Source organism: Palaemon carinicauda, chromosome 28, assembly GCF_036898095.1.
Source record: "Palaemon carinicauda isolate YSFRI2023 chromosome 28, ASM3689809v2, whole genome shotgun sequence".
Classification (NCBI taxonomy): Eukaryota; Metazoa; Arthropoda; class Malacostraca; order Decapoda; family Palaemonidae; genus Palaemon; species Palaemon carinicauda.
In genome coordinates, this window is record NC_090752.1 from 36,608,693 (window position 1) to 36,635,874 (window position 27,182).

Genomic DNA, 27,182 nt, shown 5'->3' on the forward strand with positions numbered 1-27,182 from the left:
AAGACCGTGTTCTGGAAATATGCTCCAGAAGACTCGCCAGGCTGGCCATGTTGCGAAACCCCGATGGGAATCGCGGTCGCAATCGCCCTGGCGCTCGCGCTATGGTAAATCAATGGTTTGCGTGTGGCCGAACGTGGAAGCGCCCATGCGCGGGCACGCAGGAGCGCAGACGAAAGTGCACGAGGGAGCGCAGAAGGAGGGTGAGCGTGGTAGGAAGGGCGAGAGCTGGTGGTCGGAAACCGAAAGTTCACAGGTGAGCGATGACCCGTAGGCGAGCAATGGATACTGCAGGAATCGAGCCGACGTTCGCGCGGTTCGCGCGACGGAACACCGTCGGTTCGCGCGACGGAACACCGTCGGTTCGCGCGACGGAACACCGTCGATCGCGCGACGGAACACCGTCGGTTCGCGCGACGGAACACCGTCGGTTCGCGCGATGGAACACCGTCGGTCCGCGCGATGGAATACCGTTGTTCGCACGCGGGCGAACATTGGAGCACATGTGCGCGGGCACGTGGGCGTGCGGTCGCGCGGGCACGTGGGCGTGCGGTCGCGCGGGCACGTGGGCGTACGGTCGTGCGGGCACGTGGGCGTGTGGTCGCGCAGGCACGTGGGCGCAGGCGGTCGGGAGACCGATGGCGTGTAGGTGGGCGATGGCGCGTGTAGGTGGGCGATGGCGCGTGTAGGTGGGCGATGGCGCGTTGACGAGCGATGGCGCATCTTGGCGAGCGATGGCCCGTAAGCGAGTGAAGGCGCGTTGGCAAGCGATGGCGCGTCGGCAAGCGATGGCGCGTCGGCAAGCGACGGCGCGTTGGCGAGCGGTGGTGGGTTAACAAAACGCTAGCGCGCAGGCAAAGAATCACGCGGGCGTGTAGGCGATTGCTAATGCGTAAGAGACTAGGGATGGTTAGCGCGCATCGCGCTAAACAGAAGGCGCGCAGGTGCATCAGGAAGGAGAGCGCTGAAGCAAGCTGTTAATCAGGCGATCATGGACGGTCAGGACGACCGTTAGCGCCCATTGGTGCGTGGCAGGAAAGGGCGCGCAGATTGAAGAAAGCTGGCACACAGAAGGACAGAAGTAAAGGTGAGCGCTGGCGAGCAGGAGGAAGATCTACGGCAAGACTCAGCTACCAGAGATCGTGGTCCACAGCAGGCGAGCGCTAGATCGCTACTGATGGTGTCCAGGGGACCTGACACGCGTGGCAGATCGATGGCGATCGTTGACGCGCAGGAGATCGCTGACGAGCAGGCGAACGTTGACGCGTCTGTGGTCGATGGCGAGCTGGTGATCGCTGGCGACCAGAAGGCAACGCGTGGAATCCTGTGCGTAAAAGAAGAGTCCTTGTCCAAGACCTGAACCGAAGTTCTAGATTGCGCGGGCGAACGTGGGCGCGTATAAGGAACCAACAGGAACAGTAGCGACGATCATCAGGAGAGCGCTGACGAACAGGAGAGCGCTGACGAACAGGAGAGCGCTGACGAACAGGAGAGCGCTGGCGAACAGGAGAGCGCTAGCGATCCGGAAAACGCTGATGAGCAGGAGAGCGCCTGTGCGCTAACACTGAGCCGGAGAGAACACTGCAGAAGGGCGCGCAGGGGAACCCTGACACGCAAGGGAAGCACCCTAGTGGGAGGCAACCCTTTGCCCCGAAGGGACCGTTGTCTGTCGGAAGACCGATGTCCGTCGGAAAACCGTTGTCCGTCGAAAGACGAGGTCAGACTGCTGTCCATCTGCACCAGGGGCGGAAGGTCAAGAAGAAGGAGTTGCAGGCTGCATACGGAGATTCAAAAAGGCGCCTCTTAGCACCCTTATAGGGAGATGGGAGGCCCTTACGACGTAGCGGACGGTGAGCCTTACGGCGAAGGTGGCCAACAGCGACAACAGCAGAAGAGTCCTCCGAAGAGGAGTCTCTATGAGTGTACTCTCTCGCGAACGAAAGAGAAACACTTCGTAGAAGAGACGGGTCAGCCAGTGACCTAAAAAGAGCAATCCTCCGAAGAGGGGCTCCTGCAGTTGCCCAGCCCCTTGAGCGTAACTGCAGGTGCGACCGCTCAGCACCAAGAGCATAGTCGCACGAAAAAAAGGCAAGAGAAGAACCCCCCAAAGGGGAAAAAACTCAAGCCTAAACAGGAAAACTTCCCTCGGAAGGAAAGCTACCCACCCAAGGAGGCGAGCCTCCTGAGTGTTCTAAAATGAACTGGAGAGCTGTCAATCGTCACGGGAGTACTTCCAGGAGAAGGAGACAAGCCCCTGACGATCTATAGGGGAGGCAGCAACAGCCGAATCCCCAGGCCTCAACAAGACAGCTCACTCCGTTGTCACATTACAGAAACGAACTAGATCGGTAACTGTGAAAAATAAAAACAAAAATCATTAGTTAACATTCATTCCCCCGGGAAGGCTCCGAAGAGGAATCCCGAGGTAAAGGAACACAAGAATTACACAACAGACACGTGCCCTCACAACCACTTACACTCACGGAAGGAAAGCTGTAACCAACACAGAATTATAACAATTATAATTATGTAACTATGTAATTATGTAATTTAAAAATGAATGAACACTAAAGAAAGAACGAAAACCCCGAAAGGAATCGTTCTACAAAGCTGAAAAATCAACAAATACAATTAGATTCATAAACTAATTGAGACAAAACGTACGGCGTAGCAACCCCACCCACACGGGAAGGAAGCTACTCAGACGTCGTAAAAATAACGTAGTAAAAGGGTGAACGACCTCCAAGAGAGAGAGAGAGAGAGAAAGACCGAAGTCAAACTCGATCGCGACCCATGAAATTACACCATGGTGGCCTAACTGCCGAGGGCTCCACGGAGATATCGTACACTACACACACAAGCACAAACTCTGAAAAGGAAACTTACTGATTTCTATACTCAAATATATACATAAACACGAAAAAATGTTTACATATATATTGAGTAAAAGAAAAGTGAGTGATTAAGTAAAGACAAAACAACAATGGCTGCCAAGCGAGGACAAAGACAGAGACGTCTGTCCATGTCCGAGCCAAAAGTGAAAGTGGAGCAGTTCACCGGTGTGTGAGGGGGGGGAGGGGTAGCTAGCTACCACTCCCCTACCCCCCGCTAACTAGCGCGGGGGTAATACACCCTCGTTAAATTCTAATGGCTCGCTATTTCAGCTACGCTAAAAGGTAAACCCAATGTAAATAGCGTGGTTTATATTTCGGTTACGGAACAAATGTAAATCAACTTTCTACTTTTATAGCGTTAAATCAAAAGTTATTTTTAACATATTCCTTGCTGTGGCCTGATTGGTAACATCTGTGCCTGGTGTTTGCCGGTCAGGGGTTCGAGTCCCACTCAGACTTGTTAGTGCCATTAGTGTCTGGAACCTAACCATCCTTGAGAGCTAAGGTTTGGGGGGTTTGGGGGAGCCTATAGGTCTATTTGCTGAGTCATCAGCAACCACTGCCTGGCCCTCCCTGGTCCTAGCTTGGGTGGAGAGGAGGCTTGGGCGCTGATCATATAATATATGGTCCATCTCTAGGGCATTGTCCTGATTGCTAGGGCAAAGTCACTGTCCCCTGCTTCTGCCATTCATGAGCGACCTTTAAAAACCTATAAAAACTGGTTAAACTTTTGCAGTAAACCAAGCACATATGTATAAAGCTCATAATTGTGAAACATAACTAATGGAAAATCATGTTTACAATCATATGGATATCCAAACAGCTCCATTTCTAATAACAAGCTGGAAAATATATTCCCTCGATTATTGAAATAGGCCTAACCATGTAGCCAATTAAATGCGCATATAACTTGGATTTTGTTATTTTTTACACCAACTTGTATCTTATTTATATTTCCTTATTCAGATGCTAAACTTCTTTGCATTTTACCAAAAAAAATCATAATAACCTCTGATGTAATGCTATAAAAGTAGAAAGTTTATCTAAAAATTACATTAGGCTAATGCTTATATGCACTCCTTCCTGCTGTCATTCAGTGCTGAACTCTCGTTAACAAATGTAGAGCCGCTGCACGTTACTATGGGGGAAATAATGTATCTTTTTTAATAAACATTTAATGAATCAACAATGACAATTCGCTGAGGAAATACAGTACCTTCTGGGACACTACATTTAATCACCGATACTTATCATCAGATCAAGAGGATGACATTTGAATAAAATATACTAATTAGCAATCCCATGTGAGTTTTCAAAGCGGATTCATATCTACTGTTCCTAAGTTTAAGAAATCACTGTGTTCGTCCGATGTTTGCGACTACGGCTGATGCTGTGGCGCCTGGTCAAGCCTATCCCTTGGCATGCACGGGTTGGTGATGGGGATATTAGGGTAAATCCCCCCCCCCAGGATGACACAGCTGGTGACTCATAGGTTGGGTAGGTGATGTTACATTTGTGTTGTGGGGCAAAACCTAAGCCAAAGCTAAAGTAGAGTATGAACGGTCAGGTCTTACAAGCAACATTCAGGACTACCAATCACACCCTACTTCTCTGTTGAATCTAGGAGCATCTATGGTTGATTTTGTTTAACCCTGGATAGGTACGGTGGGTCGTTTGCGACCCCGAGCGTCAAAAAAAAACAGGTTTTTCTCACGTGACTCACCCCTGTGACTGAATTTGTGGGTGATCGACCTGCAGGAGGTGTCTCCCCTACACGCTCTAGTAGTGTCCAGATGTGCATTGCTGTAGCTGTACTCCTTCCCCGATTTCTGAGACGCGTCGGGGTCGTTCGCGTCCGAGTTTACCCTTCTGAGGTAGTTTGCATAATTATCAAAGTTATTACGTATTATGAAATTGTCGTAGAATGGTGCAACTTGTATAGGTTATCAGTTGTGGAAAGTCTTGGTGGATTGTTTGGCTACCATGTGCATGTTTTTTTTTTTAGTTAAAATGTCGTTCATCACCACGAGGACCATTTTACCGCGAGAGCCCCTTTTTCATTTTTTTGCCAAGTCATTTTTCCGTAAGATATTGCCAAATAGTGTCGTAAAACTTTTGCTTGTTTAGTGTTGGAAAGTGTGTCTAGATGATCTGGCTACCCATGCATGACTTTGTTTTTGTCAGATACGACGTAGTTATTGGTATATTGGGTATTTAACTGCGGTTACCAATTTCTGTTTTTTTTTCAATATTTGTAAAAATTACTACGTAGTAAGGAATTGCCGTATATTATTCATTTTTTTTTCATGTTTATGTGTTAGAAAGTGTGCCTTGATGGTTGGGCTAACACGTGCATGTCTTTTTTTTTATCTGAGATGTCGTATATTAGAATTTCGGGCATTTTACCGCGAGTGTCCCTTTTTAATTTTTTTTAATTTTTTTGCCAAGTCATTTTTCCGTAAGATATTGCGAAATAGTGTCGTAAAACTTTTGCTTTTTTAATGTTGGAAAGTGTGTCTAGATGATCTGGCTACCCATGCGTGATTTTGTTTTTGTCAGATACGACGTAGTTATTGGTATATTGGGTATTTAACTGCGGTTGCCAATTTCTGTTTTTTTTTCAATATTTGTAAAAATTTACTACGTAGTAAGGAATTGCCGTATATTATTGATTTTTTTTTCATGTTTATGTGTTAGAAAGTGTGCCTTGATGGTTGGGCTAACACGTGCATGTCTTTTTTTTTTATCTGAGATGCCGTATATTAGAATGTTGGGCATTTTTCCGCGAGTGCCCCTTTTTATTTGTTTTGCATTTTTTTGCTTAGTCATGTTACCGTAAGGAATTGGCAAGTAGTGTCGCAAAACTTATATTTTTATAGTGTTGGAAAGTGTTTCTAGATGATCTGGCTACCCATGCCTATTTTTTTTTTAGCCAGATATGGCGTATATATAAGTATGTGTTCGATTTTCCTGTGATTGCCATTTTTTCGTTTTTTCCCATTTCTTTCAAAATTACTACGTACTAAGGAACTATCACAGAGTAATATTTCATTTATATGTTTATTTGTCGGAAAATATGCCTTGATGGTTTGCCTAGCACGTGGCTGAAATTTTTTTTTTCTGAAATGCCGTATATTAGAATGGCCATTTTTCCACGAGTGCCCCTTTTTATTTGTTTTGCATTTTTTTGCTTAGTCATGTTACCGTAAGGAATTGGCAAGTAGTGTCGCAAAACTTATATTTTTAAAGTGTTGGAAAGTGTTTCTAGATGATCTGGCTACCCATGCCTATCTTTTTTTTAGCCAGATATGGCGTATATATAGGTATGTGTTCGATTTTCCGGTGATTGCCATTTTTTCGTTTTTTCCCAATTCTTTCAAAATTACTACGTACTAAGGAACTATCACAGAGTAATGATTCCTCTAGATGTTTATTTGTCGGAAAATTTTGTTTACTTTTTTTTTGATTGAATATCATCAAATTTTTTTAGCTAAAATATTGTTTTACATTTTTTTTTTTCGATTTTATTTCCCTTCAAAAAAAATTTTTTTGGGTCAGAATTTTAATTTTATAGTCGTAAAATAATCGACAATTATCCAGCAACCCACCATACAATTTTTATGCATATCCAATAATAATTAGATTAGTAAATAACACCTTGAAATTGACATACCCTTCCTACATTTCAAGTGGCAGATTAGGGAGTCTGAGTCAGTGTGGTTGGCGGCCATTTTGTGGACATATCCGAAGCGTAAGCTGCCCTATCTATATATATTCTTGTTCCCTATAGAATTTGTGATATTTTGGTATATTTTTACCTGCATAAATATCATATTATATATTAAATATATGTATTTTTTTACGAAATTTCCAAGTACTCAAAAAATTACCTTTAGATATGGCCCCTGATATAAATGTAATTTACAAAATAATGAAGATTTTTTTACATATTTCTATTTTAGGATAACATATGTTTATTCCCTAAAAAAATTAGCCACTTCCTATTTCATTTGGGTACCCAAAAAAATTCATGAAATTTGGACAATTTTTTTTGGCCAAAAAAAGTTACCCTTTTTTTCTCATTTCAGATCTTCACCTCCATGGGTCTGACTTCATCCAAAATACATCAAGATGTGTCCTAAACATTCAAGAATCAATTCCTAAAAGGATTTGTGTATATATGTATAAACTTTTTTTTTATGAATTTTTATGTCAGGTCTTTTTTTTTTCTACTTAATTTTTTAAAATATTTATAATAAATAGTTTTTCTGCAGATGAGTAGTATTTATCTTTACAGTTGTTTTAAGCATTCATTGAAGTTTTTTTTGGCAAAAGAAAAAAGGAGGTTACTGCAAAAACTGATTTTTCAAGAATTTTTTTTGGCGTCGGGGTCGTTCGCGTCCGAGTATACCCTTAAAGGGGTGTCCGAGGACCGTACCTATCCAGGGTTAAGGTTACAGATATTTTCCCTGTATATTCTGTTGATAATGGCACGGTTTTATGCATCTTGGCTAATATAATTAATACACTATGATACTGAATACCGTATATACTCGTGTAATGTTCGATTTTTGAAGGCCTATTTTTCAGTTAAAAAAGTAAGGGTCGAACATTACACGAGATATATATTTGAAAAAGTAAAAATTTCTGGCCTACCGGTAGGTAAACGTAAGCTAGGCCTACGCGAAAATTACCCTAGGCTATGCTACCTACCGGTAGGTAATCGTAGGCTATGCTTACATGTATATAAGGTTACCTACTGGTAGGTAAACATAGGCTAGGACTATATATACAGTACTAACCATGTTCATTTAACACCAGACATATTATTAGCATGGATTTTATTTCCTAAACAATCATAAATAGTTTGTTTTTTTTGCTAGGAGTAATGACTTTACCATAACGCAGCAGGTATGAAGCTAGCAAACTGTCGGGTTGCGTACGTTATAACGTGATATGGTTAATGAAAAAATAAGGCTCATTTTATTTTACTTGGTATTGTATATTATTTGATATTAATAATAAACCGCAAAAATTTTTCTTAATTGAATCCACATTTTTTTTTCTCCAAGTTCGAACGCTAGTTTCGGTAACTCCAAAAATTTTTACGGCTTGAACGTTATTTGTCGTTTCAGCGGACAGCGGCTGCAATAATTTGAAGCTTGAATTTTGCAGTAAATTTTTTATATTTCTTGGTAGACATCTTGATGGGTTATGAGTAAATTCTTATTCATATATATTGTGAGGAAAAAAAATTATTAGCATAACGGGTAATTATAATCACCGTAATTACCTGCAATTACCGGTAATGGTAATTTGTTACTCAAAACGATGAACTAATTTTGTTTGCTACTTGAAGTGTTTGCTTGTTTTTGAAAGCTATTAGGCGGTGATGATAATCGTCTACTAAAGTGTTCGCTATAAAATGTACGCTGAATACTCAATTATTATTGTAAACAGATGTTAGTATTTAGGTGTTGTTCCGATTTGTTTTATACATTTGTTTGTCGCACTTAGACATAAACCTTACTTTGTTGGTAATTATGGTATGCTGGAGATAAAAGACCTCTAGCCTACTGCCAAAATCAAGACTCGAACATTACATGAGGTATATGATAGATTCATGATTTTGAAGGCAAAATAGGGGGGTCGAACATTACACGAAGTCGAACATTACACGAGTATATACGGTACTTGTTTCCACATTGCTTGAAGTATACATAGGTAATAATGTTGGTAATCCTGTGTTGAACTTGTTTCGTCTCTATAGTTTGCAATAATTACTATTACCATAATTTTTTCTTATGATTCTAATAAATGTCATAGATTTGATATTAGCTTTATTTTGTTTGATAGAGCTTTCAATGTAGGAGAAAAATTAGTTCTAGAAATATATGCTGTAGGCGCCACTTAATGAATTTTGAATGAAATCCTCTGAAATTTGTTGCATTACTTTTGACACCGAATGTACAGGTGCATAGACACTACTATTCAATGCCCATTGATGAGTCGTAGTGACAGTTTCTTGATAACGAGAAAAATTATATCAATTTATTATCTGAACGATATATTCTCTTCATATACAAGAAATTTAAATCTTTTTTATGGTTTTATTATTCACGTTTTTCTAATTCGGAACAGAAGTCTTTTGTGGCCCTCAGCCTACTACATTTTTACAGGTTTGTAGAAGGTTCTTATCTGGTCACACATAATTTGCATGTTTTGCATATACAGAGTGGAAAAAAACTACTCATTGTTTACGTCTCATAAAAAAATATATAAAGATTAATATTAAGCTATAAATATAGTTATGCCTACAGATCCCTGTCAGCTCAGTGAAGAACATCAAATCCAGAGGAGGGACAAGAAGATTCTGGCCCCGTCGAAGATTTTCGTCTGCCATCCACCAATTCAAGTCTGTCACCTGATCCTGAGTTATAGGAACTCGAGTGTCTGGTGGATCGGAGTGTTGGTTCCACATGGACTTCAGCTGCCATTGCAGCGATCTTATCCTGTGGCAGCCGTTTGGAACTAGACGGATGAGAGAGGTTAGATGACCTAGTAGACTCAACCAACTAGAGGCCAGAAAGACCTTTTCTGAGGAAGGGTGCAGCCACTTTTCTCAGTCTGTGTACTCTTTCGTCTGATGGGATGGATTGTGGATATTATCATACCGAGTTACTCCATTCTTTGAGAAGGTTGCAGTAATGACTTCTCGTAATTTATCAGGATCCCCAGATCCTGACAAAACTCGAGAAGCATGTCTCGGCGATGAAGAAGGGTTGTCTCCAAGTCTGCCAGGATTAGCCAGTCCTCCAGATATCTGAGGAGAAGAATGCCGTTCCTGTGAGCCCAAGATGACACTAGGGCGAACAATCTGGTGAATATCTGAGGAGCTGTTGCGAGACCAAAGCATAGAACCTTGAACTGGTATATCTTTTCCTCGTGTATGAACCCTAGATACTTCCTTGAAACACGGATGGATTGGGATCTGGAAGTATGCGTCCTTTAGATCCAATGTGCACATGAAGTCCCTTGGAGGAACCGTTTGAATGACGGTGTCTGCCGTCTCCATTTTGAACTGAGTCTTTTGCACAAACTTGTTCAGAGGAGATCGATGACTGGTATCCAGCCTCCAGTCGCCCTTTTCAGCAGAAAAATTTGACTGTAAGAGCCTTGGGACCCATCCACAACCTCTTGGAGAATGCCCTTCTGCAACATTGTCTGGACATTGGCCCTAAGGGCCATCTCCTTTGCAGATCCCTTTGCATAGAAGCTTAAGATGCAGGAATCTTATCCTCAGGCAGCAGTTTGGAACTAGATGGATAAGAGAGGTTAGATGACCTAGTAGACTCGACCAACGAGAGGCCAGAAGGACTTCTTTTCTGAGGAAGGGTGCATCCACTTCTATTAGTCTGTGTTATCTTTCATCTGTTGGGAGAACTTTCTCTTGAACAGTGTCTATTATCATCCTGAGGTATACATGCCTTTGAGAAGGTTGGAGTAATGACTTTTTGTGATTTATCAGGATCCCCAGCATGTATCGGTGATGAAGAAAGGTTGTCTCTGAGTATGCCAGGATTAGCCAGTCCTCTAGATATTTGAGGAGACGAATGCCGTTCCTGTGAGCCCAAGATGACACTACGGCGAACACTGGTGAATACCTGAGCAGCTGCTGCGAGACCAAAGCATAGAACCTTGAATTGGTATATCTTTTCCTCGTGTATGAACCCTAGATACTTCCTTGAAAGATGGATGGATTGGGATCTAGAAGTGTGTCCTTTAGATCCAATGTGCACATGAGGTCCCTTGGACGAACCGCTTGAATGACCGCGTCTGCCGTCTCCATTCTGAACTGAGTCTGTTGCACAAACTTGTTCAAAGGAGATAGATCATCCAGCTTCCAGTATCGCATTCTGCTCATTCAATCTCTCCCTTCTCTAATTCAGGATCCAGAGCATCTAAGCTTCTATGCCAAGGGATCTGCAAAGGAGCTGGCCCTCCGGGCCGAAGTCTAGACCATGCTGTAGAAGGGCGCTCTCCAATAGGTTGTGGACCGGTCCCCAGGCTTCTACAGTCGCCCTTTTCACTAGAAAAATTTGACTGTAGAAGCTTGGGGACACGTCTGCAACCTCTTGGAGAGCGCCCTTCTACAGTATGGTCTGGACTTTGGCCCTGAGGGCCAGCTCCTTTGCAGATCCCTTCGCATAGAAGCCTAGATGCACTGGATCCCGAGTCAGAGAAGGGAGAGATTGAATGAACGGGATGCGATAGCCTAGAGCGATCACTTTGACCATCCAGGGTTGTGGCCCGTGAAACTGCCACCTCTGCCAGAAGTGCTGCAGGCATGCTCCCACAGGTGTTAGATGAAGAGGAATGCCATACCTAGTGGGAGTGACCACCTTGGCCACTTCCATTTCCTCCCTTCTTGCCTCTGAAGGACTTGGTCCCTTTCTGGCCTTTAGATGGAAAGTGCCGCTTAGATACCTTTGTAGGTCCTGAGGACCTAAAAGCTGAAGGGTGAGAAGAAGAAGGTGCTTGCTGACTACGAGATGACTGGGAAGGTCTACCATAGGGCCTCGATGCCATGGCCCTATAGAGGAGAGAATCGTTTGATGATTTCCTCCATCGTTCAGCAGCCCTCACTATCTCCTCTAGGACAAAGAGAGAAAAACCCTCAAGGGTGGAGTTCCTCAACTGGGAGACTTCCTCCTTCAGCACTTGTTAGTGGAATTTCTTAGCGACGGCAAAAAATTCTCGTGAGTATAGCATTTACCCACAAGTTGACGACGTGGTGCGACCGGAACTCAAGAATTCGGGTACCCGACAACAGGAAAGGCTCCAAATCTTCCTGGCCGACTCCTTTGAAATATTGTGGGAGCCGACCATGAAGCCCAATGATTCTAGCCAGAGATCAAGCCACGAAGCCACCTGCAGGGCGTACTTCATGACTTTCTCTGTGTTAAGTAGCTCATCTGCCAAGAGGGAGGCCCTCAGAGAAGAGAGGGTTCGAGTCGGAAGACCCTTTGTCAGGGACTCAACTGAAGGGTCGGGGGACATGGTGGAATGAGGTTTCCCTTCGATCTCATAGTACTTCCTTTGTAAGACAACAGGGAGTGAAAGAGACAGGGAGGAGGAAACTGCCCTCAAGGAACAAGAAGTTCCGACTATCAGAGCGATAGCCTTCCTTTTGGCAGCTGTCAAACCTTTAGACCAGGGCAAAGCTGCACTGGTCCTGGAGGGCTTCTGGATCTCGAATATTTCATCGAGAACCATGTCTTTACCCTCCTGGGTGGAGGTACCAGGAGTAGACAGCCTATTAATGGCCCTCATACAAGAGGACCTGCCAAAAGGTGTGCTCCGACTCACATCTCTCTTGCTCACATTGGAAGTTTGGACTAGTCGCCTTTGGAAGCTTCTCATCATCGGAATCCAAGGAGTCGTCCAGGCTCACGTCCAGAGTCGTCAACAGTGTTGCTTGAGGGACCCGACACGGAGGACTTTCTCTGGGCCTTAGCCATACGTGCTTCCCTTGCTGCAGTGTTTTTGGGTTTCATCTTGGTGTCTTTTGACTCCCTACACACAGGACGTTCCTCCGCGGTCTTAGGAGGGGGACCTTGCTAAGTTTTCAAGGCACAAGCAGACGAAGCTTAGGCCGCAGGAGCTGAAGGCTCTTCTTCTGGAGGAGGTAAGGAAATTAGACGCTGGTCTGAAGGCACTACCTTAATTTCTTGAGGATTGAAGGGATGCACAGTCATCTCCTTGGGCGAGCCTATGTCCCTACTCATCCTAGGTGGATGATGTCGGCGTGAGGTGGTATTACGCCTCTCATCCTTCTCTTCTGCCTCTTGGTCGTGGTTTCCTTTGCCTTAACCAGGGTAAAGGGTAGGTTGGCCATGTAAGAGTCAGAAGAATATGGAACCTTGGCACGCGATTGGGATGAAGGTGATCTGCGTGCCTTGTCTGACGTTGATCTCCTTCTAGGGTCTAGAGTCCCAACAGATGAACTCAGCGAGGATTCCAAAGGATTCTAGGGGTCGCTCTGACTGGAGCAGTCGGATGTTGTGGAGGAGCCACACCCAGAGACTTCTGCATGGTGGAGAGAAAAGTGCTCACTCATGCAGGAAGATCAGAACCTCTAAGTAAGCCATGGGCTTCCCTTGAAGGTCCAGGAGAAGAACGTCCCCTGGGGGGATCTCTAGAAGGAGACTTAGTTGACGCAGGGGAGAGTCTTTGTGACAGAGGAACACGTTCCTTAGATGGAAATGAAGACGGTCAGGACTAATAGGAACATCCGCAAACCTATAAGGAGGCTCTTTGAAACCCTATGGAAAGGGTATCGGCCTGCTGCTGGAGTTGGAGGCGGAGGTGTTGGTATTGCACTTGCTTGTGGTTCCGACACATCTGCTCTTAACTGCTCGCGGAAATTGTCGATTTGCTTGCAAAATCGCAGGAATCGTGTGCAAAATCTTGAGTTTCGAGAGTCAAAGGATGTGATTCACGAGCAGAAGTGTTCACAACAGGAGGACTAGGAGCAATACTAGAAGAGGTAGGTCTAACACCTTCCTGCTGCCGCAAAGAAGCACCTAAATCCGACGAAATAGGCAGAGAGAACCTCTGAATAGGGACAACCATGAGTCACACCAGGATGCGTTTCCAAGCTTCACATAGGCGAACGCTTTGCTAATACTCCCCAGGTGGTAAACAGCACTGGATGTTTAGCCGGACGCCTGTCTGAGGGACAGCCAGTCTCATGATCAGTTTTGGTCCGAGGTAGTTTAGGTGAAGGGGAGGTTGAGGGGCTACACGCTGATGGGCTGCGCGAACACCTACCTCTACCTCTAGATGAGGAACATCTAGACCTTGATCGTGAATGCGCGGCTCGCGATCGAGAACAGCGTTGAGTGTTGTGAATGTATGGCACACGTTCGAGAACGGCGTGAGTGTTGAGAATGCCTAGCTCGTGAACATAAGCGTCGGCCTCGCAAATGCAAATGTCGTTCTCATGAACGGTGCCCTGGTGAGCGTGAACGCCGCCCTCGTGAACGGGAGCGTCGTCTTCATGAGCGCCGTCCTCATGATCTAGATCGTGGAGTTCTGGAACATGAGCATCTGGACCTAGGTCTAAACTCTGCTCGTAATCGTGCAGAGCGCGACCGCTAGACGTCTCCTCGTGAATAGGAATTCCTCCGAGGAGAGCATTGAGACCGGAGGTCTTGTGAGTGTGAAGCTCTAGAGCAAAAACGACTTCCAGAAGAAGAGCGTTTTAGATCATGATGACCTACCATTTGATCTTCTGATCATTACGAACGGGGATCAGGGGAAGAATGTCAGGAAGGGAGAGACGATGGCGATGCTTGTCCTTTTGCGCCGCTGGTGGTACAAGTGCTGGTCCCCAGAAGATCATTACCTGCAACAGACAGGTTCCTGTACGAAGAAACAGAAGGTTGGAGGTTACAGGATAGCTAGTGGGGCCGTCGTCAGCAGGAGGTCATTGGAGGGGCGAACGTGAGTGGAAGGTCCAGGAGAAGGCAATAGAAGTACTTCGCACAACTGCAGAGCGTGAGATGTTGACGGCTCTGGAGAGGGGTCCTTCCTTTGAAGGGGGTCCTGAAATCCCTAATGTTGGCAACACCTGCAGTATATCTGAAAGGAAGAATGGCTCCCCGATGGCTGGAGGTGAAGTTGCTCCTCTAGGGGAAGCAACAACCTTCCCGGTAACCTGGGGTTGCCAAGGAGTTTGTCGGTCTGTGCTAGTACTTGATCGTCCCTCGGAAGAGCGCGAGCAAGAAGGAGCTTTTGAAAGTTTTGGGGGTATGAGAAGAAGAGCGAGCTTTCCACGCCCCTGAGGGAGAAAGATTGCTCTTGTCCTTCCTCTTCCGCCGCCCAAATTTTTCCCAATGGGAGGAAGGCCACTCATTAAACTCTGTGCAGGGCGAACCCTGTTCACAGTGATGCCCTCTGCACGAAGGACACAGAGAATGCGGGTCGGTCTCCAACGATGACATGAAGGTACCACAAGCAGCACCCTCGCGCCCTGGACTGGTTCGCATGAAGGCAACTGTAAGAGAAACACACACACCTGAAAAGAAAAAGATAAAAAAGTCCAATGACAGTCTGGGGAGAGAGAGAACACATCTGATCTCTACTGAGCCAAAAGAAAAAGTGATGTACCTCACAGCTGTGAGAGTATATATAGAGGTGGCTGGGTACCACCCAACCTACCCGCTCAAGCGGTTAGGCAGAGTTGCCACCTCGCACTTAATGTCTAATGGCTACCTTCTAGCTTCGGCGAAAGATAATCCAAAAAATAACATCAGAGTTGTTAGTATGGGAACAAATCACCAATCCTTTAATAGGTCTACAATTATATAATTTAGTATAAACTTTTTACAAAAATAAAAGAGTAACAGTAATAGTAAATGTTAGGCTACAATTGATACAATAACCTCCATGTAATAAAGCATCAATGTATATAGCAATATCGGATTCATACGATAGTCATATAAAGGCCTATAATAAATTGATTTCAAATCATACTAGGCCCATAGTAATGCATAATGACAATTCCTTTAATAGGTCAACAATTATATAATTCAATATAAATTTTTTAGGCCTATAAATGAAAGTATAAAGGTATAGCCTTTAAAATAGGCATATAGGCCTAATTATATCAATGCTTAATTCTTACGATAAACATTATGGGGTGGCGGGAAATTGCTTGATATGCTGAAATTAAGTGAATTCTCAGACCAACAGATCTGATCATCAAGCCTCTCCAAGGCCAAGTCCACGAGATCTGACTTTGGCAATTCAAGTGAGGACTTTGATCCTTAAAGAGCACTAAAGTGCCGATCACTGACTGAGGTCTTCACCAAAGGAGGAGTCACGGTGGTCTCTCCCAGGACATTGTACTTGAGTGCAAGGACCTTTACAAATTAACTCTCTGACTTGAGGTAGTCTATTTCAGCAGGCATAGGATCTATGTCCGAGGTCCTTGAGACATCCTGGCCCCAAACACCTTCGTACCTCGCTAAAGCCGAGGGAGAGGCAGCATGCTCAGGAGACTTGGCTCCTCCCTCCACGATTATGACCGTTCCTCCCAGGGACAAATCCAAGCACATAATCATGGTCTGATGAAGGCCAGAACAGGCTAATGGCAACAGGAGGAGAACTCCTGGTATGAGACCAGACAGAAACAAGAGAAGTACCAGGTACTTCTCTTTCTGTGGGTGGGAACAGAAGGGCAATCACGGCCACATGCTCCAAGACATGAGCAAGGCCTTCTGCCCCATAGTCTTGACCAACCAAAAGCATGCACATGCCTGAGAACAGTTTTTAATAGTACCATCTGCCCTATCAAATTGAGAGATTCAGTGATAGAGAGAGGTGTGGGCCTCCAGTTTCTTGGAATGAAGGGAGATGGAAGTCGCCAAAGCTCATCAATCAAATTTGGAACGAAAAGACGAAGGGGCCTTACACCTCTGTCCGATAGCTGAGGCTTCCAGGCTCAAGAACCACACAGGGGCTTTACATTCCCATTAAAAAAGAAGTGGTGTCACAGGGAGCCCTATCCCTGTGAGTACAGCTGGCCTTCTTGGACATCACTCTCTTCCTCTTTTCCACCTGAGAAGAGGACAAATTAAATTCGGAAGGATAAGTAGGAAGAAAGATACGCATGCTTCTTTCTGTTCCAGTGAGCAGTTGAAGTCCGAGCTACCGTCAACAGCAATGCTTCCCCAAGGGGAGAAACCACACGGGTTGTTTTAATAGAAGCCACAACACTGGAGCACATTGTCACTAGGTGAGGGGAAAGCACACTAACAAGGCCCCATTAACCCAAAGAGAATGAGGTTGGGGGCAAAATCACTGACACTGAGGGAGTAGAAATGGGCCCAGACCCCCTTACCTTGCACATAAGTAAGGGAACAGGGAAACACCAAGTTTATAAGTAGTAGGTTGGCCAGGCCACCAGCCATCCATTGAGATACTACGGTTACAGAGTTATGGGTCTTTGACTGTCCAGACAGTACTACATTGGATCCTTTTCTCTGGTTACAGTTCCTTTTCCCTTTGCCTACCAATACACCTAATAGTATGGTCTATTCTCTACATATTCTCCTCTGTCCTCATACACCTGACAACACTGAAATTACCAAACTGGTAAGGGTAGAAGAGACTAGCTATGGTAAGCAGCTCTTCTAGAAGGACACCCCAAAATCAAACCATTGTTCTCTAGTCTTGGGTAGTGCCATAGTCTCTGTACCATGGCCTTCTACTGTCTTGGGTTAGAGTTCTCTTGCTTGAGGGTACACTCGGGCACACTATCTAATTTTTCTTCCTCCTGTTTTGTTAAAGTTTTTATAGTTTATTAGGAATTATTCATTGTAATGTTATTGTTCTTAAAATGGTCTATTTTTCCTTGTTTCCTTTCCTCACTGAGCTATTTTCCCTGTTGGAGCCCCTGGACTTATAGCATTCTGCTTTTCCAACTTGGGTTGTAGCTTAGCAAATAATAATAATAATAATACAGTGGCAACCAATTTCTTGCCCTTACCTTTAGCTTTCTGGGCCATGGACCGCTGGGTCAGGGGATACGTTACCAGATTTACCCTTAACTACAGGACCCAATTTGTTCCCTGGACTGGCTTCACCTGAAACACTGAAGACATTGTTATATGCACAGGGGCTACTGGGGTACAGGTAGCCTTAGCTACCAGCTCCTTCAACAAAGTTATGGAGCGCCTATCTGAAAGACCGAATGATGACCAAGTCTTCCATACGGCCAATTCATCATCAGCATTCGGCATAGTCACAGCCAGAGTTTCCAGTCTCCGAATGGGAAGCGACAAACACTAGGGGTTCCCCGTGCACTAGCAAAACCTGAAAACTCATCCGAGGTAGATCAGATTCCTCAAGAAACCTGTGGTGTACTCACGGGAACCGATTCATTGCTGTTTGCACTTGTGCTACAAGAACATTAGCACCACCTGAGGAGACAGAAGCGATGAAAGAATTCCAAAGTCTTTTGGGGCATTGTCTGTGATGAACGTTTGCTCGTTTCTCCCCCTTTAGGGTATGAGGAGTAACAGCCGGCTAAGACATAAACCGGTTGCAATATCCTCCGTTCCCCTGGCAAACGTGAAATTCTTGCTTATACTCCATCACAAACAATCTTTCACTTCCAGCAAAAGAGAAAACTATCAAGTTTTTCCAGTAGCTCTCTGTACATCCATATACGACAGCGGCCGAAACGAAAATGAGGACTCTGTGACTGGAAAGGGGGCGGGGCTCCTCACCCCGCACCTTCGCCAGCGGTATAACCACTCGTTATCCTACTTTAACAACAGATTCCCGCACGAGCTTAAACAATATCCCTAATTAAAGGACGAGAGGTTGTATGATGAGTAGGAACAAACATCACTATTATGGGTGGTGTATTTAATAGCAGGAGGAATTGTTCTACAATGTTGTTTTTGCCTTATGTCAGCACAAGCTTATTAATAAACCATTTTCAACAAATAGTTATAATGTATATCTAGCATGAAAGAATTAAATACAATATGTCACACCCCATTAAACTATGATATATATACATATAAACATATACCAAGGCACTTCCCCAATTTTGGGGGGTAGCCGACATCAAACAAATGAAACAAAAAAGGGGACCTCTCTTCTCTATGTTCCTCCCAGCCTGACAAGGGACAACCTCACCCCTTATCCACCACAGATGAAGCTTCATAATGCTGAATCCCCTACTGCTGCTACCTCCGCGGTCATCCAAGGCACCGGAGGAAGCAGCAGGGTCTACCGGAACTGCGTCACAATCGCTCGCCATTCATTCCTATTTATAGCAAGCTCTCTTGCCTCGCTCACATTTATCCTCCTATCACCCAGAGCTTCCTTCACTCCATCCATCCACCCAAACCTTGGCCTTCCTCTTGTACTTCTCCCATCAACTCTTGCATTCATCACCTTCTTTAGCAGACAGCCATTTTCTATTCACTAAACATGGCCAAACCACCTCAACACATTCATATCCACTCTAGCTGCTAACTCATTTCTTACACCCGTTCTCACCCTCACTACTTCGTTCCTAACCTTATCTACTCGAGGTACACCAGCCATACTCCTTAGACACTTCATCTCAAACACATTCAATTTCTGTCTCTCCGTCACTTTCATTCCCCACAACTCCGATCCATACATCACAGTTGGTACAATCACTTTCTCATACAGAACTCTCTTTACATTCATGCCCATCCCTCTATTTTTTACTACTCCCTTAACTGCCCCCAACACTTTGCATCCTTCATTCACACTCTGAAGTACATCTGCTTCCACTCCACCATTTGCTGCAACAACAGACCCCAAGTACTTAAACTGATCCACCTCCTCAAGTAACTCTCCATTCAACATGACATTCAACCTCGCACCACCTTCCTTTCTCAACATTTCATAACCTTACTCTTACCCACATTAACTCTCAACTTCCTTCTCTCACACACCCTTCCAAATTCTGTCACTAATCGGCCAAGCTTCTCTTCCTCGTCTGCAACCAGTACAGTATCATCCGCAAACAACAACTGATTTACCTCCCATTCATGGTCATTCTCATCTACCAGTTTCAATCCTCGTCCAAGCACTCGAGCATTTACCTCTCTCACCACTCCATCAACATAAATGTTAAACAACCACGGCGACATCATACATCCCTGTCTCAGCCCCACTCTCTCTGGAAACCAATCGCTCACTTCATTTCCTATCCTAACACATGCTTTACTACCTTTGTAGAAACTTTTCACTGCTTGCAACAACCTTCCACCAACTCCATATAACTTTATCACATTCCACATTGCTTCCCTATCAACTCTATCATAGGCTTTCTCCAGATTCATAAATGCAACATACACCTCCTTACCTTTTACTAAATATTTCTCGCATATCTGCCTAACTGTAAAAATCTGATTCATAGAATCCCTACCTCTTCTGAAACCACCCTGTACTTCTAAGATTGCATTCTCTGTTTTATCCTTAATCCTATTAATCAGTACTCTACCATACACTTTTCCAACTACACTCAACAAACTAATACCCCTTGAATTACAACACTCATGCACATCTCCCTTACCCTTATATAGTGGTACAATACATGCACAAACCCAATCTACTGGTACCATTGACAACACAAGACACATATTAAACACTCTCACCAACCATTCAAGTACAGTCACACCCCGTTCCTTCAACATCTCAGCTCTCACACCATCCATACCAGATGCTTTTTCTACTCTCGTTTCATCTAGAGCTCTACTCACTTCCTCTCTTGTAATCTCTCTCTCATTCTCATCTCCCATCACCGGCACCTCAATAAATAGTACTCAAGACAAGAAAACTAGTGATAATGAACAGTTTGGGAGCCTTATTAATAGTCCTGAGAAGGAGCCAGAAGAGGGACTGGATAGAGGTGGGGGACCTGGATCCCCTGCTCAAAGCCTTGCCTTTCCAGGGATAGGTGGGCCCATCCTGGCCCCCACAAGCCTCATCTGCTGCATTCACCACCAGCCTTCCTTACTCTCTTCATATAAGCTAATTAATTTTATAAAAAGCTGCCTTCAAAATGGGAACTGTGTTTTAACTTGATTTTCTAATCAGTTTTATCTGTTGCTTACTAGTCTAAATACCCAAGTGCTTATGCAGTTGACCAGAGATGTGGGGCATCCCCTTCTTACCAAATGCCACAAACCAAATATCCTATTAACAACTTAACTGTTGTTTAGCCATTATTTATCAATCATTTGGCTCTATCACAACTCAATTTCTTCAATATGTTTTTTGAAACAGTTTGGTTGGAAGTTTACAGGCCTATGATAGGTTTGCGCTGTGGTGCCTCCTATCGGTTCTAAGTGATATCAGAGGGGAGGGGGAGATGGAAGAGATATAAGGGTAGAGGTGGGTAAGCTGGCCGCCTGAAATGATTGAAGCATGAAGACTACATGGTAAGATTTTTTTAACCCTTTTACCACCAAAGGACGTACTGGTACGTTTCACAAAAGCCATCCCTTTACCCCCATGGACGTACCGGTACGTCGTTGCAAAAAAATGCTATAAATTTTTTTTTTTCATATTTTTGATAAATATTTGAGAAAATTCAGGCATTTTCCAAAAGAATGAGACAAACCTGACCTCTCTATGACAAAAATTAAGGCTGTTAGAGCCATTTAAAAAAATATATACTGCAAAATGTGGTGGGGAAAAAATAACCCCGTGGGGGTTAAGGGTTGGAAATTTCCAAATAGCCTGGGGGTAAAAGGGTTAAATAATACAGGCTTCTCTCTTATATTAATCTTCACATATTTACCAGGCACTTTGCAATAGAATTGTTTAAGCATTATCTGCAGAATAGTTTTCAATGTGCATTTGCTTATTTTACCTGATTGCAATGCAATACTGGTATGTTTTTGTATGCTCCTGAAAATGACATTGATGATATTTCTGACGTATCAATCTACATAAATCAATAACTTCAGATATCTAAAACTTTACCTTACTTTTATTTGACTTCTTAATATCCATTCATATGGTGATGAAAAAAATACAGTTAAAAACAAAATAACTGTTATATTTAGTTTTTACATCAACAGCCTTTAACTGTCCAAAAGTTTAAAGACTTTGGATGAACCATCATCTGAAGCAGTGACCAAAGCAGTACCATTCCTGAAATAATAAAAAAAAAAGTTGTAACTTTTAGTCTAACCACTTGTACCATGATAAAATTATTGATTATCATTTAAGTTACGGTAAAAAAATTCTGAAGATCCCTTAAAAAAGAAAAAGTCAGTCTTAAAATAAATCAAACAAATATTTGCATCAACTTATAAAATCGAGTTTCTCCAGGAGAATACTGTACAACCTTCAAGTTATTACCACTGGAACATAACAATCTTTAATATTATATTTCTAGACTCCTTACAAGGGTAACCCTAGCAATTTTTCTTACAAAGGTAAATGAACATTGGTAGAGCAGAGAAATACAGATCAACAATTACAGACACAAAAGTAAGTGGATGAAAAGCAAAAGTTTAAAACTACATCAGTTGACTTACTTTGAAACATCCATATAAAAGATACTTTTTTGATGTCCTGTGTATCTTTTAAGGAGGTCTCCTGAGCGGGCATCAAATAAACGTGCTACACCATCTAAACCCCCAGAAAAGACCAAAGGCTCACTAGGATGCCAAATCAGCATTGAAGTACCACTTTCTTGTGCTATTGTGTGTCTGATAACCTGAAAACACAGGATCCATTTAGAAGTGACTCAATACAATAAAATTTTACTGGTATTTTCTTATGAAAGCAAATACTGTACTCTCATTTTGCTAATCAAAAGATGGCTGGATTGGAAACTGGTAGAACAATACGAATATGAGGCAATCTTTGTTGGTTACAGTCATACCTCAAACTTTGCACGAGTTGGGTAACAGAGACCAATGCAAAGAATTGGTCTCCTAAGGTAAGAAGACTTATCACTACCCTCATCATGTGCAGTTATCCAAATCCTAAATAATTCATTACATTTTTTCACATATTTCATCCACAGAAATGTAGAGCATATATAACTATCATGTGTACAATACTGTACGAACAACTGTTATCAAACTTTCCCCGAACAATCTCCTATATCAACTAAATGACAAAATAATCTCCTGCTAAATTTCATTCTAATCTCTTTGCATCTAATATCCTATTAATCTAAGTAAATAATTTTATTATTCATTTCAATATCATATATAATTTATTGTTTAATTTTTACTTTAACCATTTAGCGAGCCCTTATAGAAGTAATGGATATGGAAACACCCTCTAAATAATCTCACTTTTGCGGGAGTATTATGTCGAGGGATGAATTAACTTTTTCACACACACACACACACACACACATATATATATATATATATATATATATATATATATATATATATATATATATATATATATATATATGTATATATATATACAAATATATATACATATATATAAATACACACAAAAATCTATATACATATATGCAGTAGAGGGGCTTGAGTGTCCCAATGATGGGCTGGGCAATGGCGGTGGGGTAGTTTATCCACCCTGGCAGGCTCAACCATACCGCTAAGGCCAGTTCTGAGAGACCAGACCAAGACTGAACCCCTATAGGCCTTCTCCTTTATTTTAAGATAGGCAAAGGCTAGGAGAAGGAAAACTCCAAAATCAAACCAAACAAGACCCCAACGGCGGAGCTTCCCAGCTCCGGCGGAAGAGGGCAATGCCTGTCGGGCAGGCAACAAGGCGGGCCTTGACATAACACGAACCCGGCAGCCCGATGCAACCAACATCGGAGAAGCCGCCTGTCTCATATGTCTTGAGCCGCGGTGAAAATGATGTGGGCCAAGTGTGTGTGCGTGGCCGTTGCAAAGCCACGACCACCCAAAACAATATACCCAGCTACTGGCATTCTGTCGTTTCGTCCACCCTTCTTCATCTCTTTCTCACCATCAGCATCATCATCACCACCAGCAAGTCCTGAGGCGACAGCACCGTGGGTGAAGGGGGCAGGCCTGGATAGCTGGAAGCCCTTAGCCCACGACTGCACTCAGGCGGCGAGTCTAAGATTCAGTCGCTCTCTGGTGACGGTGCCGTGACACCAGAGTTCGGCAGCTGGACCCGTGACTGGGCTGGCCTATTGAGGACACCGCAGCCCACCCCACATGGGGAGGCCCCTAGAAAAGGTGGGGTAAACATTGGACACGGCAAACCCGTCTGGTCAGGTCACCGCGGCTGGCGGACATCCCACTAATGCGGTCGAAATAACAAGAAAAAAATATTAACCTTAGGTGCGTGGAACATCCGCACCCTCCAAGACGTGACGAACACCAACCGCCCGGAACGACGTACAGCCCTCGTCTGCAAGGAGCTAGCCCGCTTCAATGTTGATGTGGCGGCTCTTAGCGAGACCAGACTACCCGAAGAGGGCAACATCAGGGAAGCTGGAACAGGCTACACCATCTTCTGGAAAGGCAAGGCCCTAGAGGAGCCTCGCATCCACGGTGTCGGCTTCGCCATCCGTTCCCAGCTAGTGCAGCAGCATAACCTAGCTCCCAAGGCCATCAGTGAGCGCCTGATGACTGTCCGCATCCCCATCACGCGGGACAGACATCTCACCCTGATCTCTGTCTACGCCCCGACTATGACCTCAACCGATGATAACAAAGCTGCCTTCTACACCCAGCTCGACCGCACCATCCAGGCAGTGCCCGCCAATGACAAGCTCGTTGTGCTTGGCGACTTTAATGCCCGAGTAGGCAAAGACCATCGCCTGTGGGAGGGAATTATCGGCCGCCATGGCATTGGAAATTGCAACGCCAATGGCCAACTCCTACTGGGTCTGTGTGCAGAACACCAACTTGTGGTAACCAACACCATCTTCCAGTTACCAAAGCGACAAAAGACCACATGGAGACACCCACGGTCCAAACACTGGCACACCCTGGACTACGTTCTGACCAGAGCCAGAGATCGAGGAGACGTCCGCATCACCCGATCCATGCCCGGAGCGGACGACTGCTGGACGGACCACAGACTCCTCATCTCCCGACTCTCCGTGACGACCCTACGACCACCCAGAAGGGCACCTGACAGCGTACCACATCAACGCTTTGATTGTAGTAAGCTCCGCAACCCACAGGTGGCACAGAACTACAAGGAGGCCTGCGAACAATACCTCGCAGACCCTGTGGGTCAGGCCACTGTTGAGCACCACTGGACCACCCTCAGAAACGCCATGGCCCGTGCCGCGGAGGAAACACTAGGCTACACCACCAAGAAACGGCAGGATTGGTTTGATGAGAATGATGCTACCATCTCTCTTCTCATTGAAACCAAACGACAAGCACGCCTGACTTTGGAAAACCAACCAACAGCAGCTAACAAATGTGCTCACAAGGTGGCTGAAGCTGGTTGCCAGAGAGGTATCCGTGAAGCCCAGAACATCTGGTGGCAAAGAAAAGCTGCAGAAATACAGAGTTTCGCTGACCAACGTGACCTGCGCAGATTCTATGCAGCAACAAAGGAAATATTCGGTCCCACACGGTCATCAGTGGGCAGCCTGAAGGACGCGGATGGGGCTACGACCATCACCGACAGCGAGGGCATCCTGGCCAGGTGGAGGTCTCACTTTGAGAACCTCCTCAATGACCAAGCAGACACCCCAGACGGTCTCCTGCGAATGACCCCGCAACATCCCGTCCGTCACTGGATGGCACTACCACCCTCCATCCATGACTTCAACAAGGCCCTGCAGCGCATGAAGCCCGGCAAAGCCCCAGGGCCAGACAACATCCCGTTGGAGCTCCTCACTCACGGTGGCCCCGGCTTGAGGAACCGTTTGATGCTCCTTAAACTGAAAATATGGGAGACCAAGACCCCCCCCAGTGACTTCCGCGATGCAAACATCACTACCATCTTCAAGAAGGGAGACAGGGAGAACTGTAACAACTACCGGGGAATATCACTACTAAGTATCGCGAGTAAGATTTTCGCTCGGATTCTCCTTGACCGCCTCCTTATTCTCGCAGAAGACGTCCTGCCAGAGTCCCAGTGCGGCTTTCGACCTTCCCGCGGGGCCATAGACATGATCTTCTGTGCGCGACAACTACAAGAGAAGAGCCTCGAACAACAACAGCCCATAATGTTCATCTTCTGGGATTTGAAAAAGGCCTTCGACAAAGTACCTCGACCTGCCATGTGGGCTGTCCTCAAAAGATATGGCTGCCCACCCGATTTTGTCAAGCTGGTGCGTGCCCTCCATGACGGAATGGTTGGGAGAGTCTGCCACCAGAACTCTCTTTCAGACCCATTCCCCATCAACGGCGGCCTGAAGCAGGGCTGTGTTCTGGCCCCGACGTGTTTCTCGCTATACACCGCAACAATGCTCAACGAGATTCCCCCAGACACACCCTCAGTCGACCTACGTTTCCGCATGAATGGAGGCGCTTTCAACCTAGCTAGACTACGCGCCAGAACCAAGACCACCTTGTGTGCAGTGCGAGAACTGCAGTATGCTGACGACAATGCCACCCCAGGTCAGACGGCAGAGGACCTGCAGTCGTTAGCTGATGCATACAACTCTGCCTACGAACGTTTTGGGATGCAAGTCAACTCAGACAAAACCAAGACCCTCGTCCAACATCCACCAGGACTGATGCTCCCCAACTTCAATACCACAGTGAATGACCAACCGTTAGAACAGGTGGACCAGTTCTCCTACCTAGGGAGCATCCTAACATCAACTCCCACAAGCAAAAAGGACGTGGAGAACAGGATCAGGGCAGCCCACTCCGCCTTTGGCCGACTCAACTGCCGCGTATTTAACAACCACGCACTGACAATGACCACCAAAATAATGGTGTTTAGGGCAGTAGTCCTCTCCACGCTCCTGTATGCTTGTGAAACATGGACGCTATATAAAAACGATATTAAAAACCTAGAATGCTTCCAACAAATGAAACTGAGGCAGATCTTGAAAATCCCCTGGGAGAGCCACACCACCAACATTGAAGTCTTAGAACGTGCCTCGCTGACCAGCGTGGAGGCTACCATCATCCACCACCGCCTCCGCTGGATAGGACACGTGCATAGGATGGATCCATCTAGGCTCCCAAAGAAAATATTCTACGGAGAACTGACCCAGGGCACCAGACCACGAGGAGCCCCGAAAATGCGCTATAAAGATCAACTAAAACGCACCCTGGCTCTAACTGACATCGATCCTTCCTCATGGGAAGAAACAGCCAGGGACAGGAAAACCTGGAGGAGTACAGTACACCATGGCACCGTGGACTTCGAGGAGAGGAGGAGACAAAATGAGGAGGTTAGGAGGAGAAGAAGGAGAGAGCGATTAGAACAGCCCCGCCCACCACCTACCCTCCCTTGCGAACACTGTCCGCGACTCTTCCACCACAGACTAGGACTTAACAGCCACATCAGGCATAAGCACCCACCCCACAGATAGGAGGCTGATGGCTAACGACAGAACCCAATACTCGGACACGAGTGGGCGCCGACGACGATATATATAAATATACATACATACACATATATACATATACATACACTATGTTGCAGGTGTTGAGGTGCCGGTGATGGGAGATGAGAATGAGAGAGAGATTACAAGAGAGGAAGTGAGGAGAGCACTACATGAAACGAGAGTAGGAAAAGCATCTGGTATGGATGGTGTGAGAGCTGAGA

The 27,182-nt window shown here is 45.0% G+C and overlaps 1 protein-coding gene across 1 annotated transcript in view; it reads right to left on the reverse strand.

Moving 5' to 3' along the window:
- Positions 1–21,431: 21,431 nt before the first annotated feature.
- The window catches only part of LOC137622002 (angio-associated migratory cell protein), a 108,732-nt gene continuing 102,981 nt past the window's right edge, over positions 21,432–27,182 (reverse strand). Inside the window, exons 9-10 of the mRNA XM_068352489.1 lie at positions 22,001–22,182; positions 21,432–21,611 (exon numbers count right to left, since the gene is read on the reverse strand). Of these exons, the coding sequence (XP_068208590.1) occupies positions 21,542–21,611; positions 22,001–22,182 (252 nt within the window). The 3' untranslated portion in view covers positions 21,432–21,541. The remainder of the gene's footprint in view (positions 21,612–22,000; positions 22,183–27,182) is intronic.